Below are 19,023 nucleotides of genomic sequence, written 5' to 3'. Positions count from 1 at the left end.
TGAAAGCTCCTTAATCTCACAACATACGGACAAACTCAACCACAGTTTCAGTTGGGAAACTGTGACCTGCTTAGACCCAGCCAAATCCAAAAATGCTGAGAATTCCTGGAAGACTGGCATTCAGACAAATCAGCCATCTACAGATAAATAAACCACATTCAAACACCGTAATGAAGGAAACAGACCAGAATTTATCACTGCAGCAACCAACATCCAGTTAAACAAGAACTAACATCAAACAATCAAGCAGAAAACAATGCCCATCAAGGAACCACCAGGCAGAAAACGGCACCCCAGCAACACTGGCAGGGCAAGCTGCAGTGTACAGGTAGGAAGCCAGCCTCCTCCTCCTCCTCCTCTGTGCTGAAGACGTCGCCATTAGCCACGGGAATCCATAAGTCTGCAAGCAAACCGCCAAGCGCAGAGGGACTCCAAAACGGGAGAGGCCATTTTAGGTACCGAAGTCCTGCTGTCGGAGCCCTGTGCGCTCTGACTGGCAGCTACCTTGGGGGCCGGGGAGGGGGAGGAGGATTTATGTTCACCCAGACACTGTTTCGAGATCCCTCCGTGGATGCTGCTGCCGCAGCGGGGGTCTCTGCTTGCACGCAAGGCAAAGATACGCGCGGTGGAAAGCAAGCCCAGCACTGGGGAAAAGCAGCACTGGAAATGCCAATTGGAGCAGTGGCTGAGGAACTGCCACAGCTTCCCCTCTAGCGCTGGGGAAATTGACCTGGCAAAGGTGAGGTTTTGTGCACAAGGACCATCCAGAGCCAGATGCAACCCTCCGCAGTCGCCTGTTAATAGCAAAAGGGCAGAGTCTAGCTTGCTCTAATTTCCACAAGAATTCTGTGGCCAAAAGAGGGGGCAGGCTGCCCGTGGAGAAAGACCCAGCGAAGAGGCCTCCTCCTCCTCCTCCTCCCCGCCTCCAACCCCCTACCGCCTGTCCATTACCTGTGAGGAGGTGTTCTGCTCGCTCTTCGTGATCCAAGGGGCCTAGAGTGCTGATCAGACCTGTGTGGGGGTCGATCGTGAAGTCGTCCCCAGCAATGCCGCCATAAGTCACCTGGCCATTGGTCCCTGTGCAGGTAAGGGAAAGGCTCGTGGGAACCCTCATAATCACAGACCCGTCTCTCCACCACTGCACAGATCAGCTGACTGAAAGGCACGGAGGACCACCAACCCTCTTCAGAGGTGGAAAGGGACTTTGCCAAGATTCATGGCTTGGGCTTTTGCATTTCCCGTTTAAGCCAAGACCATTCGAGACGATATGGCCATCCCTCTGGAGGACCAGTCTCGGCAGTGGGACCTAGGCCTGACAGGGAGTCTGGTGAGCAGGGAGAGGGAAAGTCATCACTGGAGGGTGGATCTCCTCGCTGGATCGCTTGGTCTCCATGGGAGCACAGGGGACCCTGTTACAGATGCTGATGGGTTCAAGACCAAATCCAACACTTTGCTTTGGATGCTGTAGCTGTCCATCTGAAGGAGGTCCCTGGACAGCAGGTGTGCCTGCAGCTTCCCCCAGGGGCGCATAGGGGTCTCGGGGCCAAGGAAAGGCCCAGCTGGGCAAGGAGGGTGGCTCTGCTACCTGGCTAGGGTCTTTGTGCCTTTCCCGTCTCCCGGGGCAGAGGAGACTCCTACCAAGGTCCTGGTCAGTGGCACGGAGTTGCAGCACTGGAACGCCACCAGGAAGGTTTTCAGCCACCTGGCCTTCATAGACGCTCTTCTCAAAGGTTGGGGTTTCATCGTTCACATCCAGCACTTGCACTAACAGGAGCTGTGTGGCGCTGTGCCGTGGGGATCCGTGGTCTGTGGCCACCACTGTCAGGTTGTGCTGAGATACTTCTTCCCGGTCCAGAGCCCGCACAATGGACAACGCTCCTAGGAAAAGAGCAAGAGGGAACAAAGCAGGGCAGCTTGTTCTGCACATCTGGGTAGAGGTTGTGCCCCAGGAGGCAGGCAGGTGGAGGGAGACTGACAGCGGAAGGGGCCTTGGCCGGCATACTTGTCCCTTGGCAGCCCTGCCGGCACATGGCAATGGGTTCAGATTGTAAGCGCTGAACTAGCCAGCATGGTGGGAAAGGACGCTTCACCTGGTGAGGGCGTAATTATGTTCTGGATGGACTGAGATGATCTGGGAGGTGGTTTCCCAATAGCTCTCACAGCTGTCAGGCTATTCTCAAAGGTGAGAAGCCCACCCTGGCATGGACCATTTGCCTAAAGGCTGCTCCCCGAGAGAGGCCCTGGGGAATACACCTCCGCCTTTTCTGCCTGCTTCTGCTGCCTACCTGTGCTGGGGTTGAGGTAGAATCGCCCGTCAGGGTTCCCTGCTCGCAAGAAGTAACTGACTCGCCCATTCTCTCCCATATCCTGGTCTCTGGCCACCACCTGCAGCACCAGAAAGCCTGTGGGCTGATCCTCAGGAACATCGACTCTTGGTGGAGAAAGGAACTCAGGCCCGTTGTCGTTCTCATCCATGATAAAGATGTGAGCGGTCACAGCTGCCGAGTGGCGCTGGCTGACATTGTGGGCTTGGTCTGTGGCCATGACAGCCAGCAGGAAGGCAGATTGGCTCTCTCGGTCCAGAGGGGCCTGCAGGCTCAGCTCCCCCGTGAGGGCATCCAGCTGGAAGACGGGGCGCAGGGTGTCCTGCCGCAGGAGGCTATAGTGCAGCTGGCTGTTGGGACCAGGACCATCGCCATCCAGAGCCTGGAAGGTGTAGAGGGCAAGGCCCGGTGTGGCGGTCTCTGACACCACCACTGTGACGGGGTCCTGGGGCCAAGTGGGACCGTGGTCATTGCTATCCTGTACGTGGATCTCGACCAGGAGCAGGTGCTGGCTGGGGTAACCATGCCACGAGTCTTCCACGCTCACGTGCAAGGTATGCCTCCTCTCTGCTTCATAGTCCAGCTCTTGTGCTAGGTAGATCTCGCCCGTGCTGGCGTCCACGATAAAGACACCGTCTCCATTGCTGCCCCCCACCAGCATGTAGATTACTTGCCCACGGGGGGTTGGTTCTAGGGGAGCCACCGAGCCAATGCTGGAGCCAGGTGGCAGGCCCTCCATGGCATAGAAGGTCAGCACAGTTGTTTCGGGGCGGGCGAGGGCATGGCTGGAAGATACCACCTATGGAGAGAGGGAGGGGAGGGAGAGCATTTAGGAGGAGGGGGAGAATCTTCTGAGCCAGGAGCTGAGGGCTGGCAGGTTCCCCGGAAGCTCCGCATGTACCTGAATGCGCAGTGTGGCAGCCGTGCTCCTGGGAATGACGCCTCGGTCACTTGCAGTGACAGTGAACAGATATTCTCCCTGGTCAGCTTGCTGCAAGGGGGTGGCCGTGCGCAGCTCCCCCGTAGCCATGTGCAGCGAGAAGTGTTCTGCCCAGGCACCTGCCAGGGAAGGAAGGAAGGAAATGTGGCCATCTGGAGAAGCCAAGCAGCGGAAGAAATGGCTGGCCTTGGCCTGTCCTTCAGGAGGGTGAGACCAAGCGGCCGTGCCCAACACCCTGTTCCACGCCCTGTTCCATCTTGAACCAGATGGGGTGCTTCAAAGGCCCAGTCCAAAAGGATCCCCAGCTTTCCCTGTCCTGGTCCAGGGTCCTGGCCAGGACAAACGTGGCCATCGCTTGCAGCTCATGGACACAGGGGGGCTGTGGGAGAGCCAAAAGGGCAGCCCAGCTGCGAGGCCAGTCTGGCTGATGGCTGCCAATGTGCCTCTGGGCCCTCCATGCCTTTACTACCCAGGAAGGGCTCCTCTGAGGAGGGGAAGGAGACTGGGGCCAGCCCTGCTCTCTTGTGAAGGGCTCCCTCCTGCAGTTGTAATAGGGACACAGTAGGGATTTTATAATATTTTACAGTGATTCAGTTCTACACTTCAGCTCTCCAGCTGTCCATGCTTTCCTCTTACAGCTTTTACAGCAAGAGCCCTGACTGACCTCACGCAGTGGTCAGCACGGCTTGCCCTATGAAAGGGTCTCGCACATCTTTTTGCCTGTGGACTGCACACCACAACGAGTTCTGACAAGCCTCAACCACTGGGGGTGGGGGAAATAGGATAGCTCTGCCGAGCACCCTATAGGAACTGGGGCCACGTGGAGAGAGAGGCTTGAAGAGGTAGAACCTCCCTTTTGTGTCCCCCTGCTCATCCCACCCCCATCTGTATCTTGGAGTACCAGGACCAGGAGTGACCTCTGAGCCTTAGGTCACTGGGCAGTGGAGTGCAGCTGGTCAACTGGCCTGACGGACAAAGCAGGAGCCAGAGATGCTTCTGCCTGGTCCTCCGTATGTTCCCCCAGTCAGGATCAGGCCAAGAAGCGAGGAAGGAGGGAGAGCAGAGAGACACGCTGGCTGCCTTTCGCATGCGCAGTTGCTGCCTTCCTTGTTTTCCTGTATTTCCCTTCTGATCATAAACATTTTATTTTGAGAAGTTTGATTTTAAAAGGGGATCTCTCATTAAAACCCTCTCCCTGTGCACGATGCCCAGCGCCTTCACTCCTGACAACCAGGATCAGGTCTGTTGGCTTCTCGATTGCTGCAGCTGCAATTCCAAAACTACGCGCCCCCCCTCATCTTTCTGAGAAGGGGGGCTGAAGGAAAGGGAGGGAGGAGACCTCTTGGCCCTGGAAGAGGGACTCTGCCTAGGGAGGCCTCATCTCATCTCACCCTGCCTGTCCGTCACTGGGACCGAATCTCCAGGCAGCCAATGGGCAGCTTTCCACCCCCAAAGCCTCCACCTGCAGCCCTTTCCTCACCCACCTGGATGAGGTGCTTCCCCTACTTCCAGACTGAGATCGATCCACCTGCTTCTCACCCACCCAAGTAGCCATCTTCATCAGGCTATGATACGGGAACAGGAATTGGTTCCCTCACGTCCGGTTCCGTCAGCTGGAGGCCAGTTCAATGCCCGGGGCTAACAGTGACCGGGAAGACTGCTTGAGACGGGAGGCTCACTGGGGCTCCTCACCTGACAGCATGTAGAAGATGGTTCCGTTCTCACCCTTATCTGGGTCCTTGGCCTGCAATGCGGCCACCAACAGCCCAGCTGGCTTATCTTCCAGAACCTGATGGGCAGAAAGTCAGGAAGTGGGGAGCTGGAACTGACCACTGACTCCTCTTTATGCCCTCCTGGCCACTGAGGTGGCTTTCCAGCTCTGTGTACTCAGAAACGTGGGTGTGTCAGTGTGCAAGGAAGCCCACCTGCTCTTCAGTGCTTCCAAAGAAGTTACGATGGCTTTGCCTGGCAGCCAGCCCGACTGCCATGGCTCTCTCTCTCTCCCCGAGAGAGCCCGACCCCCTGCTCAGAAATGACCCACCCAACCCCCTGACCTGCAGGAGAAATTCACGTCCCTCAGCCACGTGTAGGAAGGTCGGCGCATTGTCATTCTCGTCCAGCACAGTGACGTAGATTGTGCCCGTGGTGCTGCGGGGCGGTGTCCCCCCATCTTGTACCAAGACTTGCAACTGATAGCTGCTTTGCTGCTCCCGGTCGAGGCTCTTTCGAATGCTCAACTCGCCTGCAAACAAAGCATGTGGACAGTCTTTCAGGCCGATGCGCTTGTGCAGGAAGGCCACACTTGTATAAAGACGCTCCTCAGTGGGAACATCCAGGCTTTGCTCTCCCCCCCCCGACCTCTCACCAGTCTGGGTGTGGATGAGGAAATGGCCCTCGTGTGGCACCAGGCGGAAGGTCAGGCGGCTGTTGGGCCCAGCATCCCAGTCGGTGGCTATCACGCGGCCCACACTGCTGCCAGCGGGCCGGTTCTCCACCACCGTGAAGAAGTAGCGCTCCTCGCTCAGACGAGGACTGTTGTCATTCTCATCCGTGACGGTGACCCGGACTGTGCTGGTCCCTGTCTGGCGCCCTTCACCCTCTCCAGATACAGCAAAGACAGTCAGCACATACAGCTCCTGCACCTCCCGGTCAAGAGTCCGGCGCACATGCAGCCACCCTGTGTCAGGCGCAATCCCAAAGCTGGTCGCGTCACCATCTGCACGCAGATGGTAGGCAAGGAGGGCGTTGTGTTCCCGGGCCAGGGCCCTCACTTGCAAAAAATGGGTGCCCACCGGCACCCCCTCCCGCACTTCCACTCGGTAGGTGAGAGTATCAAAGAGGGGTCCCAGCTGGTCTTCAGCCTGCATGTGGACTAGGAGAGTGAATGTGGCGCTGAGCCGCGGGGTCCCTCCGTCCTGTGCCAGAATGAGCAGCTTGTAAGGGCTGAGGCTTTCCTGGTGAAGGGCCCCCATCAGCCGCACCTTCCCTGACAGACGTTCTACACCGAAAGCAGCCATGCCACGGGAGGCCAGCTCAAAGTGGACTTGTCCGTTGGCCCCGCTGTCAGGGTCCTCGGCCTGCACAGCATAGACAATGGTGCCCAGGGCTGCTCCCTCCGGCAGCGACACAGAATCGGAGGACAAGGGGAAGCGGGGGGGATTGTCGTTGACGTCAGAGACAGTGATCTGCACCCGGGCACTGCTGTACGCAGGCGGGGAGCCGCTGCGGGCCTGGACCTCCAGGGTCAGAATGGACTGCGCTTCGTGGTCCAGGGCCAGGTTGGTGTGCAGCTGTCCCGAGCTGGGATCAATGGAGAAGTGGCCTTGTGGGTCCCCCGCAGAAATGGAGTAAAACACACTGTCCATTTGGCCTGGAGAGATGAACAGGGTCAGCACTGGATGAAGGTCGCAGTGCCCAAACTCTCCACATCCCGCCCTTGATCTCCCTCCTTCTGAGGACCTTCAGGATGCCAACAGCTTCTTCCTTTCCTTTGGGGAGACTTTGGGAGCTGACCTGGACCACATCTGAACAGACATGGCACCGAGTGCATGCATTAAATAGAAGGAGCAGCTCAGGTGCACTTCCCTCTGGAAGCCTGGGCCAGGCAGGACTTTGGCACAGAGAGAGCTGCTTCCCACAGGTGGGACCACCTGCCTGGAAGCAGGGGAAGGGAGCAGCAGCCACCAGCCCGTTTGCCAGAGGTCCATCCCACCACAATGAGGAAATTTGGTAAACTGTGGGGGCTGCCTCTGCTTCCTCAATGGACCCCTCCCCTTGTACTCTGGGCAAGAGAGGCCAAACTATGCAAGGTCACTAAACAAGGTGCAGAAGCAGTACCTGCAGCATTGTGTGCATGGATGGATCCCACACTACTGCCCGGCCGGGTATCCTCTGGGACTGTGAAGTAATACTGGGCCCGCTCAAAGCTCGGAGGAGAGACAGTGCCTGCCACAATGCTGATGTTGATCTGGGCAGTTGGCTGAGCTGCCAGCCCTCCTCCATCTTCAGCCTCTACCTCCAGCTGCACCAACAGGTTGGCCTTGCCAGTGAGCGGCCTCCGCAACGAGATAACACCTGTATAATGAAGGAAGCCAAGCTATAAGGATGGGAGCAGATCTAGGCTCCCTTGCAAGAAGAGTTTGCAGCCCACCGTGCCAGAGAGCCTGCAAGAGGTTCCCCCTCCCTGTCATGCGGTACCAGTATCAGGGTTGATGGCAAAAACGGTCAACGTGTTGCCATTGGCAATGCGGTAGGTCACTCGCCCGTGCAGGCCCTCATCCTTATCATGGGCAGTGACTCGCAGAACAGCAGAACCCGGCTGGCTTTGGGTGCTGATGCTGGCAGCATACTCAAGGGGGTAGAATGCCGGCGCGTTGTCATTGACGTCTTCCAAAAAGACTTTCACGTAGGCCGTGGAGCTGAGCCCACCCTGAGAGAGAGGGAAGACCCTCTGGAAGAACTGCCGAGAGCAGCAACGCTCTCGGCCGCCCAAGGAGGCCTCCAGAAGCCTTGGATGGGGTGCCGGCTGATGCCTTCTGCCTTGGCACTGCGAAAGTGCTGAAGTGGCTGGCAGCTTTTAGGGGTTCTGAGAGACCCTCTGTACACCCCTCCCTCCTAGCCCCCAGCAAGGCCTTGAGCACCGAATGCCTTTCTGAGGCTCCTTGACTCCTGGTGGCTGCTCACCCCATCAATGGCTGTGACTGTGAAGTCATAGGTAGAAGGCCCCTCATCCCGGTCCAGGCCTTGTGCAGTGCAGAGCTGGCCGGTCTCTTCCCCAAGAAGGAACGCAGAGGGAACCAGGCTGCCGAGTCCTGTGCCCAGGGCATAAGAGACGCTTCCCAGGGAACCGCTGTCTGCATCGGTGGCCGTGAGCTGTGGCAAAAGCAGAAGCACCACGCTGACCCACCAGACGGAAAGATGCCAAGGGGTTAAGGGTCAGCTCCACCATCGCTGCAGGGTCCCCCCTTCTGGGCTCTGCCGGGACAATAGTCAGAGGATTGCAGGACTTCTTCCAAGCCAGGTCAGCCTCTCTGTACACACACACACAGAGCTAGCAATGGGGTGGGGGTACATGGGGAGGGAGGGGGATTTTCCCTCTCCCCTCCAATACTGAGACGGATGAAAAACGAGGGGCTCCTTCAACGAGGACCTTCAGGATGCCAGCAGCCAGGTGGATGACTGCAAGGGACTGCCCCTTTGCTAATGGGGACACGCACACCCTTTCCCACAGGATACAGATCACCCGGAAGCGGCCAGGTGCCAGGAACTCTAGCATCTAGCATCTGAGGAGGGAGGGGCTCAACCAATCCGCTCACACATTTGCCACTGGGGGCCAGGCTGCTGATCCTGCTCTGCCCCCTCATCCCCCCACTCTGGCCTTTCCTTTCATCCTCTACCCACGTTGGTTCCACTGGGGGGTTTCTGCCCATTAGGAAGAGGACGAGAGCCCACAAGCTGTGGCCAGCAGATGAGAAGGCGGCTACAAGAAGGGGTGCTGGGCCCAAACGGGACAGGGAGTTTGCGGGGGAACAGTCTCCAGCTGACTTTTGTCTTAAAGAAGGAAGCTGGACCTGATGTGGCTGGTTCTGGAATGGGAGATCACCAGAAAACCCTAGACAAACTCAATCCCGAGAAGAGGCCTCCTCCCAACAAAGCCCAGAAGCGGGAATCAAGAAACTCCTCTCTGCTCCAAAAGGAGGACGGAGGGCGCAGCCGGCAGAAGTGAGTGCCTCTGCTCGGAGGGGGAGGGGGCAGCAGGACCTCTTCTGTGGGCCAAGGGCAGGCCTGCTTCAGTCTGGGGGAAAAGAAGGCGGAGCCTGCCCCTCCCCCCGCGGGAGGCTCCTGTCTGGGGAGCCACAAGCTCACCCCACTTTTGCCACACCATGTTTTGTTCACAGGCCTTGGAGGGCCCAGGCGGGACTCCCCATCCCACTGAGTAATGCCCCCCCAGGGCTGCTGGTTGGGGCCCTCTTGGGAAAAAGGGCCCCTTTTTGCTTTTAGAGGCCTGATTGGAGCGCAAGGCCATTGGCCGGAGGTGACCCTCTGGCACTCACAACCGCCGGGTGGGCAGAAGAGGGCAGGTGGCTGCTTGGGGCAGGGGGAGAAGGGAGGAAAGGAACAAGAAAGCTGGGGTCAGCCCCTTCTGGGCCCTGCCCGCCTGAGCTCATCGGGGAAGGGCCTCACTGCCGGGGCCTCTCTGTTCTCCTGCAGGGCTGCCCCCGCCAAGAGGAGGGCTTCCAGGACAGCCCACTGCCTCGGTCACCCTCTGGTCCCAGGCCTGCCAGTGATAGGCCCCTTAGGCCACGGAGGTCCTGGGAATGGTGACACCCCCCACCCAGGGTGGCCTCTGCACCTTGCCCCATTGCTAGCCTCAGCTCTTAGGGCTGCCCCTCCAACTTGAAGGACTCGCAGCTGCCCTTACAGCAGAACACACACACACACGCACACACACGCCCCAAGGCTGTTCTGCGCATGGAGGGAAGGGTGTTTATGCTCGGGGGGGGGGCAGAGGAAAGCCTTGCCCTAATGCACCTGTGCGACTGAAAGAACAGTCAAGCTGAGCCAAATACTATTTTTCTTTTTTTCTTTTTCATGAGATACGTAAATTTTAAAACTCCCAAGTTTTTCTGTAGGCATGCTGGTAAATCTCAGCTTTGGCTACCATCCCATCAATTTTTGTGATCCTGGGGTGCACAACAGGATGTTTTTCAGTTTTTACAGTAGCCTCTGGCAGGAAAACTCCAGATCTTTCAATTTTTCAAATTGCAGTAAAACCTACGGAAATCATTTGAAATGATTGCTCTGAGGGGAATCCTTCCTTTCCAAGCTCAGCATGTCCCCCCTTTTCCCCCCCCCCCCGAATATCCTGCATCTTCTCTCAGCCGGGCAAGAGCCACAGGCCCCCAACTACTTTCGGCAATAGCCAGCCAAAGACGGACTTGTTTTACCAAAAGTTCGTGCAGCTTTTACTCCAGCAGCGATTCCTACCTTGCCTGCTTGCCTGGCCCATCCCATCCCTCAGGCCACAAATGGCAGGCTGCCCAAGAGGCCCCACTCGACAGATGTGCACAAAGCCACAGCTCCACATCTGGCTTTGGTTCAGGCCGAGAGCGGTGGGCGCACTGGCGCCAGTGTGGTCAGCAAGCCCACGCAGGCTCCCTACTCAGCTTCTCCGGCAGCAGCCCTCCTTGGGCCTGGCACAGATGCTGAGCAGCTAAAAACAGCTGGGCTATTTCAGGAAGGGCTGGCTTCCAGCTTCAGGCTGTTGGCCTCAAGGGTCAGCCAGGAAGCGGATGGTCTGCTTGGCTGGGTCAGGAAACGAAGCTGCCCTGGGAGAAATGAAGGCAGCAGCAAGGCTCACGGTGCTGCCGGCTGGAGAGAAGCCTCCCTTGCAGCAGCAGCCAGCCAAGTGCCTGAAGGCCTCCAGACCAGAAGCAATGCCGAGGAGGAGGAGGAGGAGGAGGAGGAGGAGGAGGAGGAGGAGGAGGAGGAGGAGGAGGCTCCAATCTGAACCGGTCCAGACTCTCTGCAGGGGAGCCCGTTTCGTTCAGCAAAGAGAGGATTAGCAGCACAACTCTTAATGCAACCCTCTCCTGGGCTGGGCAAGACCCCCGTACCCTGGCACCACACCAGCAGCGCTCTCATCAAACAGCCAGAAGCCGCCTCAGGGAGTGGGGAGATCATTTGGAGCCCAGCTTCTTGGTTGTGTTAGTTATTCGGGTTCTTTCTCAGCTGCCTGTGTTTTAAGTTGTATAAGGTTCATTATTGTTTTTACTCTATTTGAATTCTGTTTGCCACCCAGACTCACTCACTGAGATGCCTGGCTATATAAATTGGATAACTAAATAAATATAAATCAGTAAAGAAACTAAGTCAATAAAGAAACTACAACCTTGAGAAATGGTTCAAAAATGTGAAGGGGGGGCATGCTATGCCAACTCAGCCAGAGGATGCTTCTCGGGGGGGGATTTGGGGTGCTGTTTGGACTGTCCTTTTTTGGAGTCCTGTGTTCGGCCGTCTAGCTGGTTTCAGGGGTTTTATGGGTCTCCAGGGACACTCTGAGGTCTACCGGTCAGGGCCTCTTTCCACAAAAGCTTGTCCTTCCTTGGCCTTGTACAGGAGCCGTACCATCGCGCTTCCATTCAAGAGGCACGGGGTGGGGGTGGCAAGGGGCTTCAGAGTGGGCACAGGCATGTTGTTGTGGTGCCTCTCTGACACAAGAGTGTGTTTCCTTAGCAGATGTGCCCAATGTGCACGCCACTCTTAAAGCCTGGCATCCATTGTACGGCACAGCCCCACATTGCTCCAGCCTCGCATTGCCATCATGTAGTCGCGCATCCTTATTTTGCTTGCTGTTTTCACCATTTGACTTACTGGGAGTCTGTAAACTCTTTCAGGGAGAATTTGGCAGAGGCGGCAACTTCCTGCTGCAAAGATGACCTCCCCCCAAAAAAAACCAGGGTGTTCATTGCAGGGAGGTTGGCTGGGAAAGATCAGTGCTGGTTCTCTGCCCCTCCCCCACCCGGGAAGCCGGAGGGAAGAAGTTTCATCCACAGAGAAGAACGCTGGGAGCTTAAGGCTGGGATTAGGAAACAGGGACGATACATTTGTCCCCAGCAGCGGTGCTGTCCTTCCCAGCCTCCTTCCAGCATTCCTGATCACTGGCTGGTTCTGCTGCTGCTATCTGGGCACCCTGGCTGTGCAATTTGGGGAACTGCAGGATTGCCAAAAGTTTGTTTGGGGCCACTGCCCTGCTTGCTTTCTCAGGCAGACGTCGTTCTTGGCCATCAACCACATTCCGGGTTGTATTATCACTGTGGCAGGTGCTGTTCAGGAGAATATTCTACCATCAAAAAAGCACATGTACATGCTACACAAATGCCACTCATAACTATGTAGCATACACCAAAAGCACACCCCACAAAACATACACATACCTTAATCTGCTTTCAATTTAAAAAAAAACCCTAGAAAGGAAGGAGGTTCCCACAAATGCAGAAGGAAACCCATCATTTATCTGCTGTAATTTGCGGGGGGCCCTTGGACCCCAGCAGGACCAATGATTGGATGAAGAAGCCAAGGTTGCTTCGTCATCCACAGAAATGACTCTTGGCTTGTTAAAGGAGATGGACGGTTACAGCAGATTCAGTTCTAATTCCCCCTTGTCAGGAACCAGCTTCACCAGGCTTTGAACCACCGTGGCTCCCCTTTCACCTGGGGGAAGGGGTTCTAGGAGCAGCAATAAATACACTATCGTGTCATTTAAGCCAAGATAAATGGGATCAGCAACACTCATGTCTGGAGTTTATCCCACACCAGCGGTCGGTCATCAGTTGTAGCTCGGCCTCTGCCTAACAAGGAACTGGAGAGGGATTTACACAGGAAAGCCAAAAGGTCCTTCCTGTAACACCCACCACACTCCAGAGGCAGGAGGAATCCCTCAAGGAGGGGGAGAGGAGAGAGAGAGTGCTGCAGACAGGGAGAAGGGAGGGGAGGGGAGGAGAGAGGGGAAGGGAAGGAAGGAGAAAGAGAGAGGAGAGGAGAGGAGAGGAGGAAATGTTCCAGAGATCTGGCTCTGAAAAGCACAGGATTGGGGCCAGGCCTACATTCTTCTTGGGTACAAAGCAAAAGGAAACAAAAGAAACACACGGTACAGTCTGCAATCGGAAAAACAAAAAGATAAAACAAAAAAAGACCAAAGGAGGTTAAAATTAATGAGCTCTATCTCGCACACATAGAAGATGCCATTCTGGCAATTTCAGGACCAAAAATTCTGTGAAAATCAACACAGAACTGCATGGCCAAGAGGCCAGCCAAATCTCGAAGATTCCTGAAACACTTGTGATCAAGGATGGACAATTATGCACACATCAACAGTGCCCCAAAGGCTGGAGGATACAACACTGATGAGCTGCTGGCTCCGCAGGAACGAGGTTGCCCTACTTCGGCCCTTTCCACCGGCAAGGACTGGCAGGAGGGTCCTAGGCTGAGTCCCCTGGGCTGCCCTGATGGACCCAGAGGCAGAGGGCACAGAATCTTTCTCCACTCTCATGTCCCCACCTGCAGCCTTTAGGTGCTGCTGCCTTAAGAGGACCAGCCTCTACGCTACAAGTCCTCGCTTCCACCGGGTCTGGCCTCTGTGGTGTACCATCCAAGTGGTGGCCACCCCATCTGCTGGCAATGAATTTAACCACGAGACTGTTCCACTGCTCCCAAAGCACAGTATTCCTCTGTGGCCTGAAATAAGGTTTATATATCCAAGGTCTGCCAGGGATGGCTCCTAGGAAGCCGAGGAACGGCCAGGGAATCTCCACCTCTGAGAACCGGCAGCCCAAGGCAGCCCAGCGGTTCTGAGCAGAGGCTGCATGAGCCTGAGTTTCAGAAACAGCACCCAGAGTTCACCTCTGCATGTGCCAGCCAAGGCAGGAGGCCTGCGGTGGGAAGCTGCCTTAGCTACCAAAGGGCTTAACATCCCTCCCGCCCCCAGGAAGCAACGCTTTCCCCGAAGATGGATCGCTCCTAACCTTTGCTCACCTGGAGGAAGCAGGTACCGGGGGAAACGTTCTCCTTCAAGGAGATATTGTAGAAGTTACTTTCAAAGACAGGCTCGTTGTCGTTGACGTCCTGCAGGGTGACCAGGACCACTGTGGTAGAAGAGAGGGGGGGTTTGCCGCGATCAGTGGCCAGCACAGTCAGCCGAGGCTGCGGGTCGGTCTCATAATCCAAGGCGGAAGCAGTGGTGACAATGCCAGTGGCCGGGTCAATGGCAAACCAGTGAGAGTGGGAGTGGTGGTTGTGCAGGATGCTGTAGCGGATCTCCCCGTTGGGCCCTTGGTCTTTGTCACGGGCGGTCACTTGCAGGACGAAGCTGCCTGGGTAAACCACCTCAGGGACACTCTGTTCGTACTCCTGGGCATCAAAGAGAGGAGGATTGTCATTGATATCCGTCACCTGCAGCACAAAAGCCGATTCGGCCCGCAGGGGGGGTGTTCCAGCATCTGTGGCTGTGACTCGCAACTCGTAAGAATCCCGTTCCTCGCGGTCCAGCATTTGATCCACACAGATCAAGTAGATGATGTTGTCTTTGGTCGTGAGCGCAAATTTCCCCTCACCCCCCTCCAAGGAGACGTTGACATTGGCGTATTCTCCGTAGTCAGGGTCAGAGACAGAAATGCGGGCCACAAACTGGCCAGGCTGCGCGCCTTCAGAGATGCGTGGGGAGCCGTCCTCGCTGAGGAAGATAATTGTCATGGTGGGCTGGTTGTCATTGTAATCCCGGACCTGAATTGTAACGAAGGCGGTGGAAACTTCTGGGTGGGTGGCCTTGTCCCGGGCCTGTACCACGAGCTCGTGCACCTTCCGGAGTTCATAGTCCAGTCCCTTGTTGAGCTTGATTACTCCTGTGGATGCATCTATGGTGAAAAACTGCTCCGAGTCGCTCTGCCGGCGGTTGATCTCATACACCACCGCCCCATTGTCTCCCTCGTCGGCGTCCCAGGCAAAGACCTGGAGGATGCTGCTGCCAGGGAGCAGGTTCTCAGGGATCAGCGCATGATAGCGGCTCTGGTTGAAGGCCGGCGCGTTGTCATTAATGTCTTGGACAGACACTTCCAACGTCATTTGGGAGCTCCTTGGGGGCGATCCGCCATCATAGGCCTCAAGAAGCAAGGTGAAGGCGGATCGGGCCTCACGGTCTAGAATGCTGCTCACTACCAGCTCCGGGTACAAGACCCCGTTGGGTCCGCGGCGCGTCTCCAGCTGGAAAGCCTGGCCCACGTTTCCCGCCTTGATTGCGTAGCCCTGGGTACCGAGCAGATTGCTGTCTGCGTCAAAGGCAGGATCCAGAGGGAAGCGGCTGCCGGTGTGTGTGTGCTCTGGGATGAGGAGGGCAGCCCGCTGCTTAGGAAAGGTGGGGGCGTGGTCATTGATATCATTGACCTGGATGTTGACTTCCACTGTGGCTCCATCTGGGGTGACAGCAATGAAACTGTAGTGGTCGCGGCTTTCGTGGTCCAGCACCCCTGCTGTCTTAATGATGCCAGTGTTTTCATCAATCTCAAGATCTGTGGCAACGCCGCTGCCCTCCTGGGCAGAGATGAAGTACATATAGCTGGTGGTGCCCGGGGGCAGGCCTGCACTGATGTCCCCAATGATGGTGCCTGCAGGCATCTCCTCATCGACCTGCAGGTCCAGAGTGCCTGGCACTGCCGTGCAGCGGCCCCCAAGCAATGGCAGCAGCAGCAGCAACACAAGGGCAAGGGGCCCCATCCTCAGCTGCCCCAGGGAGCTCCTTTGGAGGGTGCCTGGGAAGAACTGCAGGGCCCACTTGGTGGGGCAGGCACCTTAATCCTGCAGGGGACGCAAAGAAAGCTGGTGAGGACCAGAGTTGACAGAGAGGGGGCAATGCAATCCGAGAGACTGAGGGCGCGTTGAGGGGCACAGCAAGTGAGGTAATTGCTGATGGGTTACTGGGGGGAGCACCCTTCCCATTCATCACTCCAGCCTCCCCAAATCCCTTGCTGCTATCTCCCCATCCTAGCTGAAGCAACTAATCTGCCAGGGAAGGTCTGTAGATCGGGGAGGAGGGGGGAGCTGCTTGAAGAGCCTCGTTAGGCGGGATAGAGCCTACTCTGTTCCCCTCCCCTCCCAGATGCTTCAAAGGTGGGCGCTGAGCATTGACGACGGGCTGCCTGTACTCCAACTACCACCGCCTGCTTTGCACTCCAGCCGCAGGGCAGCAGGGTCTTGGGGCGGCTCGTCCCGGCCAGCGAAAGTGGAGAGGGAGACCCCCTCGTCCCCCACAACTGCTGCCTGCTAGACTGCGGGAAGCCACAGAGCAGGAGTTCCCGCAGCTGCAAAGGCCCACCAGCCCGCGTGGGCCAGCCCGTACTCCGGCGAGCTCGCCAAGCCCCTCTGTGGGCGGGCGGGCGAGCGCCGGCCACGACCCCCTTTGTTTCGGCTTTCCTTGCGCTCGCGCGCTCGCGCGCGCCCCTCTCCCTTTGTCTGCGGCTCCCTGGCTCCGGCCCACCGCTCGCTCCCCCTGCCGTCGCTCCCTCTCACTGCAGGGCCGCGGGGGAGGGGGAGGGGAGGGAGGGAGCGGGGCTGGCTGCAGCCCCAGGAGCAGGGGCTGCCCCCGCCCCCTCCCTCACGGAGGCCCCGCCGCGGCTCGCAGTCCGGGCAAAGCTGGCTTAGCGGTCTGCGCGCCGAGAGCCGCGCGCCTGAGCTCATACTTGGCCGGGCTTGAAAGCGCCCCCGCCTGCCCGGGCAGGCGGAGGCTCCGGCCCGATGGAGGGCGCGCCCCTCCTGGATCGGCGGCCCGGCCGGGAGAGAGCATGGCAGAGCAGGCACGCGCGCCCGCCGCAGGCAGGAGACGAGTCGGCTCCCGGCGGCAGTCTCGCCTGGAGCTCGTGCCTGTGGCCGGGCCAGATCGGGAGGCGCGTCTCGGTCCTGACTCCCCCCCCCGGCCGCAAGTCTTCGCGCGCCCGCACTCTTCCGAGTCCGGCTGGGAGCAGCGAGTCCTTCTCGCTCGGGGTTCCCGCGAAGCCCCCGCCCGCGGAACCACGAATCCTCTCCCCGGCCAGACCCGTGGCAGCCGAGACCATCCGGCGGGAGGCAAAGAGCGCTGCCTCCCTTCGGGTTGAAGCTCTGCCCGCAGCTTTGGGTACCCGACCTGGCGTCGGCGCGCGCCTCTTCCCTCCGTCGGGTGGTGAAATGGCGGCTTCGGCTCCGAACCCCGGGCTGGTCTTCGTGCCCGGGAGCGCCGCCGCCCGTGCCTCCTCCCGCCCTCCCTGTCGCCGCCGCCGACCCGAGGGGGAGGCCAGGCGTGACCTCAGCGGCAGCAGGCGTGGAGGCGCCCAGTGCCACAGCTGCTTCCAATTTGCCCAGCGCCGATCGCGGGGGGGGGGCGTAGAGGGAGGCGAACGAGAGCGGGCGAGGCGGCTCCAGCCGGGCCTGTGAAACGTGAGCCTCCCGCCCGTCCCTGGCGAAGCCCCTGCGAGCGGCGCGGCGCTTCCGATAGCCGGATCCGACGACAGGGAACAATCGGGCTGCCGGGACGGCCGAGGCCGAAGGACCCGGAGCGGGAAGAGGAGCGCAGAGCCCGAGGGCGATGCTGCTCCCCTCCCCCGCCTATTCCCCCCCCCCGTCCCAAGGAGGGCTTCGCCACTGCTTTCCTTCCCCGCCCGGCTGCGGGGCAACCCGAGCGAAGAGCGAGCGGCGGATTGCTGCGGAAACGTCCGGGCATCCCGATCACCTACGTCCATCGTCTTTGCTGGCCATCCGCCTGACGCTCCACTTCTAGTCGGCGACGCAGTCCCGCGAGCAGTGGCCGCCGCCGCCTGATGTCTGTTCGGCTGGGCTGAAGCTGAAGTCGGACTGGGTGGGAGAACCGTGGAGCGAGCGAGGAGAGCGCGAGCGAGCGAGCGGGGCTCCAGTGAAACCCGAGCCGCGCTGCCTCGCCCGCCCGCCCGCTCCGCTCCTGCCCGGCCCTTCTTTCGCCGTGGCGCCGCGCCCCCTTCCCCCCCCCCCCCGCCAGCCAGTTCCCACCCCTCAACTCCTCTGCGGAAAAGCGAGGCTGGGCGGTGGAGCGGGCGGGCGGAAGGTCTGTGCCCTCGGAGCCAGGGAGCTGCTACGGGGCCCATCTGGAGCCCGAGACTCGTGCCCCCCCCCCCGCCGCTTGCTCCCCTCGGAGTGGAGGGATGAAAAAGCCCCACACCACCACGTTCGGACAGCTCCTTCGGTCCTGTCACTCCTCGCCTGCTCCGGTTGGCGGCGTTTGAATGAAGAACTGCCCGCTAGTTGTTGGGAGGAGGTTAGGCAGCCGACCGGGGTTGGTCCGGTGGGGAAAGGAACCTCGAGCCCGTCCCGGCCCCGTTTTTCATTGCACTGGGTGTTTGCAGCCACCCATCAGTTCAAACGACGAACGCAACACTCCTTCAGTCCCTCCTGCCCTCACCCAAGTCATCCCCCCAACCACATCTGGCGCTTCAGCCCAGAATTCAGAGCAGCGCAGAGGGCGGGTGGGGGGCACAATGCTGGCAGCTCCTAGTCAGCTCCCCTCACTGATCCTGGGAAGGCCTGGCTCTTTCTCCTCTTTCGCCCCAGAGGGGCTGGGGTCCTGCTCTCTCCTAGCTCAGAAGACCAGGGAACAGCAGCAAAGTTTAGAGACCGGAGTGAGCCTGTCTGCTGCCAAAGCAGAACAAGCCCTTCTGGGGTCACTTCTGCCACCATCCTCCAATCGGCTCTCCTCACCCCCTCTTCTGCCCCTCAGAGGCTCCCTACTGCCCTTCCTGCCCTCAGGATGGATGGCCTGTCCCCCGGCAGAGGGTGTCCACCGGCAGGGTGTTGGCACTTCACCCCACAGCATAGGGACACCTGCAGCCCTTGACTGGCGCTTAGCTGGGGGACAGGCAGGAACTCCTGGGCTAAGGCACCTCCAAATGGCAGAGGGGAGCCAGTGCCCATGCCCATGGCCTCGCCAGGAGAGGGGCTGGATATAAGACCTCCTCCCCAGCTTTATTCTCTGCCCCCCCCCCCCGGCCCTGTGCTGGGAGGTGCTTCCCGATAGATCCTTGTGATGCCTGCCTAAGGCCTGGCCAGTTCCTGGGCCTCCCGGATCCCCCAGAGAACCAGCTGAGTGACCTTGGGCCAATCGCTCTCAGTCCGGCCCACCTCTCAGGGTGGGAATGGGTGAGGTTGGTTCTGGGGGAGATGGGAGCTTTATGCATGCCGCACAGAGTTGTACAAAATAAGGGCAACAAC

General features: G+C 58.7%; 1 protein-coding gene across 1 annotated transcript in view; it reads right to left on the bottom strand.

Annotated features, from left to right (window-relative positions):
- The window catches only part of DCHS1 (dachsous cadherin-related 1), a 30,323-nt gene extending 12,734 nt beyond the window's left edge, over positions 1 to 17,589 (bottom strand). Inside the window, exons 1-12 of the mRNA XM_083361570.1 lie at positions 17,520 to 17,589; positions 13,798 to 15,612; positions 7,948 to 8,136; positions 7,462 to 7,693; positions 7,102 to 7,338; positions 5,630 to 6,634; positions 5,319 to 5,506; positions 4,957 to 5,053; positions 3,226 to 3,383; positions 2,286 to 3,123; positions 1,639 to 1,878; positions 952 to 1,077 (exon numbers count right to left, since the gene is read on the bottom strand). Coding sequence (XP_083217696.1) covers positions 952 to 1,077; positions 1,639 to 1,878; positions 2,286 to 3,123; positions 3,226 to 3,383; positions 4,957 to 5,053; positions 5,319 to 5,506; positions 5,630 to 6,634; positions 7,102 to 7,338; positions 7,462 to 7,693; positions 7,948 to 8,136; positions 13,798 to 15,531 — 5,044 coding nt within the window. The 5' untranslated portion in view covers positions 15,532 to 15,612; positions 17,520 to 17,589. The remainder of the gene's footprint in view (positions 1 to 951; positions 1,078 to 1,638; positions 1,879 to 2,285; positions 3,124 to 3,225; positions 3,384 to 4,956; positions 5,054 to 5,318; positions 5,507 to 5,629; positions 6,635 to 7,101; positions 7,339 to 7,461; positions 7,694 to 7,947; positions 8,137 to 13,797; positions 15,613 to 17,519) is intronic.
- Between the last annotated feature and the right edge of the window lie 1,434 nt (positions 17,590 to 19,023).

Source organism: Vipera ursinii (assembly GCF_947247035.1).
Source record: "Vipera ursinii genome assembly, chromosome: 4".
In the NCBI taxonomy this organism is placed as follows: Eukaryota; Metazoa; Chordata; class Lepidosauria; order Squamata; family Viperidae; genus Vipera; species Vipera ursinii.
The sequence above is the reverse complement of the archived record's forward strand: the minus strand, read 5'-3'. Positions and strand labels throughout refer to the sequence as shown.